The 8436-nt window shown below is 38.9% G+C and overlaps 1 protein-coding gene across 1 annotated transcript; it reads right to left on the bottom strand.

The window, feature by feature from the left end:
- Positions 1-6684: 6684 nt before the first annotated feature.
- LOC780968 (E3 ubiquitin-protein ligase RBX1) lies at positions 6685-7492 on the bottom strand. The gene has a single exon (XM_002686831.7). The coding sequence runs from the start codon at positions 7474-7476 to the stop codon at positions 7150-7152; it is 327 nt and encodes a 108-aa protein (XP_002686877.2). The 5' UTR covers positions 7477-7492; the 3' UTR covers positions 6685-7149.
- Positions 7493-8436: the final 944 nt, after the last annotated feature.

Genomic DNA, 8436 nt, shown 5'->3' with positions numbered 1-8436 from the left:
GAGAGTGTTTGTTGAGTGCTTGTTATGTGCAAGACACTTGCCTGCCTCTGGGGATGCCATGATGAATATAATTTCCTTGCCCTGGATAAGCACTCAATTTAATGGGAGAAACAGATCGTTTTCATTCAGACTGATTAATGCTCTTATAGAGGGAAAAGCATAAGAATACATCCAGGCTCACCAGGGGTAGCAAGAGTCAAGGAAGGCTTCTTGGAGAATTTAATGGCTGAGTTGAGTCTTCAAGGACAGTAGATGAAAAGCAAGGGCAGCATGATCAAAGTTATGGTGCATGGGAAATAGTTTTGAATCAACCGCTGCTAGACTAGTGTACATTATGATTTCTTTCCTTCTGTCACTTAAAATGCCTTTAGTTTTAGGTGGTATAATACCCAACTCAAACAGGCTTAAACAATAAGTGGACAACTAAACAGTTGTAGGATTGAAAGGGGGCCATAACTACAGAAAGAATAGAGACTTTTAAAATCTTTAAAAGCCTTAAGAAAAATTTAAATGAAGTCCCCAACTTTTGAGAAAATATAAATTAAGAAAATTGACAATGAAATAGAAAATCTGTATATACCATGAACTCCTTAAAGAACTAAACCAATAGAAATAAATCTCTTTGGCAAAAAGGACATAACATGGTGCAGCTGGAAAGTTTTACAAAACTTACAAGAAATATGTAACTCTTACACAAACTGATAATCTTCTAATTAGTGGAGACAAATCTTTTAATTTCCTCCCTAAATTTAGGAAAACATATGATAAAATTTAACAGCCATTAGTGCTATGAAACCCTTAGCAAACCATACATTAAAGAGAATTTCCTTAACCTCTCAAAAACCAAGGACATCTGTTATACTTGATGGTGAAACAGACATATTCATGTGAAGTCAGGCACAAACAAGGAGGCCTATTATTACCTCTCCTAGTCTACATTGTACTGGATGTTCTAGCCAATGCAATAGGACAAGGGAGGAAAATTAAAGGTATAAGGAATGAATGAAAGAGACAAATTACTGTTGTTTATAGATTAAATGGAGAAGGCAATGGCACCCCACTCCAGTACTCTTGCCTGGAAAATCCCATGGACGGAGGAGCCTGGAAGGCTGCAGTCCATGGGGTTGCTGAGGGTTGAACACGACTGAGCGACCTCACTTTCACTTTTCACTTTCATGCATTGGAGAAGGAAAGGGCAACCCACTCCAGTGTTCTTGCCTGGAGAATCCCAGGGACGGGCGAGGCTGGTGGGCTGCCGTCTATGGGGTCGCACAGAGTCAGACACGACTGAAGTGACTTAGCAGCATAGATTAAATAGAAAACAAATGAGCAGAAGATCTAAATGGACATTTCTCCAAAGAAGACATGCAGGTGGCCAATAAGCACACGAAAAGATGCTCATGATAGCTAATTATTAGAGAAGTGCAAATCAAAATTACAATGAAGTACCACCTCCCACCAGACAGAATGGCCATAGTTAAAAGGCTACAAATAATAAATATTGGAGAGAGTGTGGAAAAAAGAGAACCCTCTTACACTGTTGGTGGGAATGTAAATTGGTATAGCCACTATGGAAAACATGTAGGTTCCTCAAAAGACTAAAAATAGAGTTGCTATATGATCCAGCAATTCCACTCCTGGTCATATACCCAGACAAAACTATAATTTGAAAAGATACATGCACCCCTATGTTCATAACAGCAATATTCACAATAACCAAGACATGGAAAAAGCTTAAATATCCATTGATAGATGACTAAAGAAATGAAGATAAAGAAATCTATTCTTAATGAATAGATAAATAAATATATATATATATATTTAACTCATCCATAAGAAAAAAATGAACTCATTCATAAGTTACTACTCATCCACAAGAAAGAATGAACTAATGCCATTTGCAGTAACATGAGTGGACCTGAGATTATCATACTAAGTGAAATAAATCAGAAAGAGAATGAAAAATACCATATAATATCATTTGTATGTAGAATCTAAAATATGACACAAATGAATATATCTACAAAAAAGAAACAGACTGACAGACATAGAGGACAGACTTGTGGTTGCCAAGGGTGAGGGAAGTCAGGGAGGAAACGATTAGGAGATTAGGATTAGCAGAGGCAAACTAGTATATCAGTTCAGTTCAATCACTCAGTCATGCCCGACTGTTTGTGATCCCATGGACTGCAGCAAGCCAGGCCTCCCTGTCCATCACCAACTCCCAGAGTTTACTCAAACTCATGTCCATTGAGTTGGATGGTGATGCCATCCAACCATCTCATCCTCTGTCGTCCCCTTCTCCTCCTGCCTTCAGTCTTTCCCAGCATCAGGGTCTTTTCAAATGAGTCAGCTCTTCACATCAGGTGGCCAAATTGTTGGAGTTTCAGCTTCAACATCAGTCCTTTCAATGAACACTCAGCACTAATCTCCTTTAGGATGGACTGGTTGGATCTCCTTGAAGTCCAAGGAACTCTCAAGAGTTCTCCAACACCGCAGTTGAAAAGCATCAATTCTGCAGCACTCAGCTTTCTTTATAGTCCAACTCTCACATCCATACATGACCACTGGAAAAACCATAGCCTTGACGATCTGGACCTTTGTTGGCAAAGTAATGTGTCTACTTTTTAATATGCTGCCTAGGTTGGTCATAACTTTCCTTCCAAGGAGTAAGCATCTTTTAATTCCATGCTGCAATCACCATCTGCAGTGATTTTGGAGCCCCCAAAAATAAAGTCTGACACTGTTTCCACTGTTTCCCCATCTATTTCCCATGAAGTGATGGGACCGGATGCCATGATCTTAATTTTCTGAATGTTGAGTTTTAAACCAACTTTTTTACTCTCCTCTTTCACTTTTATCAAGAGGCTCTTTAGTTCTTCACTTTCTGCCATAAGGGTGGTGTCATCTGCATATCTGAGGTTATTGATATTTCTCCCAGCAATCTTGATTCCAGCTTGTGCTTCATCCAGCCCAGCATTTCTCATGATGTACTCTACATAGAAGTTAAATAAGCAGGGTGACAATATACAGCCTTGACGTACTCCTTTTCCTATTTGGAATCAGTCTGTTGTTCCATGTCCAGTTCTAACTGTTGCTTCCTGACCTGCATACAGATTTCTCAAGAGGCAGGTCAGGTGGTCTGGTATTCCCATCTCTTTCAGAATTTTCCATAGTTTGTTGTGATCTACACAGTCAAAGGCTTTGGCATAGACAATAAAGCAGAGATAGACGATTTTCTGGAACTCTCTTGCTTTTTCGATGATCTAGTGGATGCCTGCAATTTTATCTCTGGTTCCTCTGCCTTTTCTAAAACCAGCTTGAACATCAGGAAGTTCACAGTTCACATATTGCTGAAGCCTGGCTTGGAGAATTTTGAGCGTCACTTTACTAGCGTGTGAGATGAGTGCAATTGTGCGGTAGTTTGAGCATGCTTTGGCATTGCCTTTCTTTGGGATTGGAATGAAAACTGACCTTTTCCAGTCCTGTGGCCACTGCTGAGTTTTCCAAGTTTGCTGGCATATTGAGTGCAGCACTTTCCCAGCATCATCTTTCAGGATTTGAAATAACTCAACTGGAATTCCATCACCTCTACTAGCTTTGTCCATTGTGATGCTTCCTAAGGCCAACTTGACTTCACATTCCAGGATGTCTGGCTCTAGGTGAGTGATCAGACCATCGTGATTATCTGGGTCATGAAGATCTTTTTTGTACAGTTCTTCTGTGTATTCTTGCCACCTCTTCTTAATATCTTCTGCTTCTGTTAGGTCCATACCATTTCTGTCCTTTATCGAGCCCATCTTTGCATGAAATGTTCCCTTGGTATCTCTAATTATCTTGAAGAGTTCTCTAGTCTTTCCCATTCTATTGTTTTCCCTATTTCTTTGCACTGATCACTGAGGAAGGCTTTCTTATCTCTCCTTGCTATTCTTTGGAGCTCTGTGTTTCCTTTTCTCCTTTGCTTTTTGCTTCTCTTCTTTTCACAGCTATTTCTTCCTCAGACAGCCATTTTGCTTTTTTTGCATTTCTTTTTCTTGGGGATGGTCTTGATCTCTGTCTCCTATACAATGTCACGAACCTCCGTCCATAGTTCATCAGGCACTCTGTCTATCAGATCTACTTCTTACTTACCTTAAATCTACTTCTTACTTCCACTGTATAATCATAAGGGATTTGATTTAGGTCATGCTTGAATGGTCTAGTGGTTTTCCCTACTTTCTTCAATTTAAGTCTGAATTTGGCAATAAGGAGTTCATGATCTGAGCCACAGTTAGCTCCCGGTCTTGTTTTTGCTGACTGTATAGAGCTTCTCCATATAGGATGTATTATAGCAACCAAAAATGTATTATAGCAACAAAATTTTAATGTGGCCAGAAGTAAATCTAACAAAAGTTATGAAAATCTTCTATAAAGAAAATATAAACTAGTATATAGGATGGATAAACAACCAGATCTCACTGTATAGCAGAGGGAACTATATTCAATATCCTGTGATAAACCATAATGGAAAGGAATATGCGAAGAATCTGTAACTGAGTCATTTTGCTATATAGCAGATATTAACATAACATTGTAAATCAACTATACTTCAATAAGATTATAAAAAGAAGAAAACAAAAAAGGGCTACAAATAAACTATTTGAACTAAGCTTTTAACAAAACCACTTGATATAAGATCAACATAAATTAATAAACAATATCCCAATATACTTAAAACAACAAATTAGAAAATATACTAGAAAATGTATTATAGCAACAAAATTATAATGCGGCCAGAAGTAAACCTAACAAAAGATATGAAAATCTTCTATAAAGAAAATATAAAACATTATTGGATGACATGAAAAATAGCTCAGATAAATGAAGAAGTATGCCATCTCTATGGACAAGAAGAATCAATATCATAAAAATGTAAAATTTCCCTCATGTTAATGTATTACTTCAATTAAATTCCAAGCAAAACACCCAGTATATGTATTTTTGCCGTAACCTGCCAGTAGAATCTAAAAGTATTAAAAATGAAAGCCTTGAATATTCAGGCATTTTTGAAGATGAAGAAAGCATATGAATTTTCTTTAAAGAGATATCAAGACTTATTATAAAACAATCATAATTAATAGTGTGTGGTATTTGTGTAGATTATGCTAGCAAGCCATAAACACGCATCCACAAGTCCTTGTAAACTTTGTCTGTGAAAGATGTAGCATTACGAATCACTGGAGAACAGATATTCTATTCAGTGAATATTGCTGGGCCAGTTAGTTAGCCATACAAAAAGAAATTGGATCCTTACCTCAGATAATACACAAAAATTAATTCTAGGTAAATTAAAGAACTAAATGCAAATAGTGAAACATTTAGGAAAAAAATGAAGAAAAAATTTAACAGTTATAGAAAAGAATTTCTTAAAATACAATAAACTAAAACTATTTTTTAAAGTTTAATAAATTTCACTGATTAAAATATTTCTGTATGGAGAAATATACCATAAATATAACTAATAGATATTATATTTATAAAGGGAAATAGGAATGAGAAATGATACTTGTCGGTATACAACCTTCAGAAGATTAGTATACAAATCATATTAAAAACTCCTAAAAGTAATAATTGCAAGACAAACAACTCAGTAGAAAAATAGGCAAAGAATATTAATTTCCTTTAGTGTCCTCTTTCCCTATTCCATTTAATAACAGGATTTCTGGAGTTTACATATATAATTGACTGTGCTGAGGACTATATTTTCTAGCTTCCTTGTAGCTAAGTATGTCCAGATGACTAAACCTTGGCCAATCATGTTAATGGAAGCAATGTGTCCATTCTAGTCATACGTTTTGAGAAGGCCATTGTTTGCCAATGACTTCTGCCCTGTTTCTGTTTCTCAGGTGCTAGAATGCAGACTTAGTTGAAGTCTGTGAGTCATCTGGTGAACTAAGACCAAACCCTAGAGAATGGCATGGTAACAAAGTAGAAGGGATTTGGATTCCTGGGTTACTTCCTAGAGCAGAATTGCCTACCTAGCCTGATCTGCCCACCCATTCCTGCCTTATTATGCAAGAGAACAATGAATTTCTTTGATATTTGAGCCCCTGAATTTGGAGATCTTTGGTTTTTTTTTTTAACATAAATATTTTTATTCAAAGTTAGTTTTTCAAAACAAAAGTTAGAAGAGTGGTACCGTTTTACATTTTTGCAAATCTTTTTTATATCTGACTTAGCAGAAGACAGCTGGATTCGCTGCTCTGCGTCTTCATTCAATACATTGCTTTGGTTGAAGGAAAAAAAGAAAAACTGGCCTTTTACAGACATGCAGCCAGAAAAGGAACTTCGTGAACCTCCTGAAAGTGTTTCCATTACTCCTGCAAGTCCTCAGCACACACTTTGAGAATCACTGCAGTAAATTAACCCTCCTCTTAACGACTAAGAGATTGAAGTAGTGTTAGAACTGGCAGTTCCGTCCACGGCCAAGGCATTTTAAACAAATTACAAAGGGTGGTGGTGGAGAAGGGAAACCTGAATTCTCCCTTTAACTCTAAATGACACTGATTTCCAATTTGAGTTCACACATTACTCCACTGCCAGCCAAGATAACATATTAATTTTTTTTCAAGTTAACTTTTCTAAACTAAACTGAGAAAGCGACACGTCATACACAAAGTTAACACCTGTACAGCGTTCTCACAGTTTATAAGGCCTCTTTCTGTGCCCAGATGATCCTGTTTAGTCCTTGGCAGCCACTTCACGGAGGAGGAAGAGTTCAGAGCAGAGAGACCACTCGCCCAAGATCACCATCAGCAGCCAGGCTGTGGACCAGGCTTCCTCGAGACCAAGCGACGTGCTCGCAGGACGATCCTGCTTTGGCTCTGATGAACATCTCACTTTCAAAACCTGGCCTTCCACCCTAGAAAGGGGCGGGAGGGCTCTTTACTTGCATTCACTTTTTGCACATACACAAGAGACAGCGTCTGTTCTAGAATCCAACTGGATTTTATTTGACACAGAATACAGTATGGCTTGCCGGAATAGCAAACTGAAAAGCCAAAGCAGAAGAGACACGGTTCTATCTAATTTATAATTAAGTAACAGGAGGGCAAGTCATTCAGTGGATAACAAAAAAACAGTTGAGCTTGATCGAAGAATTCTCTTTTTCTAGTGCCCATACGTTTGGAATTCCCACTCTCTGTTGTCCAACGGACACACCTGCCGTGTTTTGAGCCAGCGAGAGATGCAGTGGAAGTGAAAAGCATGGTTACAGACGCCCCACGCCACGGTGCACTCTTCAGAAGTAGCGGACTCCTGGTTGGCTTGACATTCTATGCAAAGATCCATAATGTGGTTCCTGCAGATGGCACAGTTATCAACCACAATATCCCAGGCCCAGAGGGCTACTGCATTCCACTTTTTCACTTCAAAGCGCTTCTTGCCCGCGCCGCTGTTGGTGCCGCTCGGGGTATCCACATCCATCGCTGCCGCCATTTTGGAAACACACCTGGAGATCTTTGTTACACCAGTTTTACTTATATTCCAACTAATGTAGACAGGAGTAGGAAACTGAATGATACACAAATATGTATATTAAATATAATAGGAGATTGAAATAAATAATATAAAAATACATATTGTGTTGTTCAGTCACCAGTCATGCCTATTTGTAACCCCATGAACTGCAGCATGCCAGGCCTCCGTGCCCCTCACTGTCTCCCAGAGTCTGCACAAGTTCGTATTCATTGCATCAGTGATGCCATCCAGCCATCTCATCCTCTGACACCTTCTTCTCCTTCTGCCCTCAGTCTTTCCCAGCATTAGGAACTTTTCCAATGAGTTAGCTGTTTGCATCAGATGGCCAAAATACTGGAGCTTCAGGTTCAGCATCAGTCCTTCCAGTGAATATTCAAGGTTGATCTCCTTTAAAGATTAATTGGTTTGAACTCCTTGCTATCCAAGGGACTTTCAAGAGTCTTCTCCAGCATTGATTCTTTGGCATTCTGCCTTCTTTATGGTCCAGCTCTCACAACTGTATGTGATCACTGGGAAGACCATAGCCTTGACTGTATGGCCCTTTGTTGGCAGAGTAATGTCTCTGTTTTTCAACACACTGTCTAGGTTTGTCATTGCTTTCCTGCTAAGAAGCAACTGTCTTCTGATTTCATGGCTGCAGTCACCATCTGCAGTGATTTTGGAGCCAAGAAGAGGAAATCTGTCACTATTTCACCTTTACCCCTTCTATTTGCCATGCAGTAATGGGGCTGGATGCCATGCTGCTGCTGCTGCTAAGTCACTTCAGTCGTGTCTGACTCTGTGCAACCCCATAGACGGCAGCCCACCAGGCTCCCCCGTCCCTGGGATTCTCCAGGCAAGAACACTGGAGTGGGTTGCCATTTCCTTTTCCAAAGCATGAAAGTGAAAAGTGAAAGTGAAGTCGCTCAGTCATGTCCC

Source organism: Bos taurus, chromosome 4 (assembly GCF_002263795.3).
Source record: "Bos taurus isolate L1 Dominette 01449 registration number 42190680 breed Hereford chromosome 4, ARS-UCD2.0, whole genome shotgun sequence".
Lineage (NCBI taxonomy): Eukaryota > Metazoa > Chordata > Mammalia > Artiodactyla > Bovidae > Bos > Bos taurus.
The sequence above is the reverse complement of the archived record's forward strand: the minus strand, read 5'-3'. Positions and strand labels throughout refer to the sequence as shown.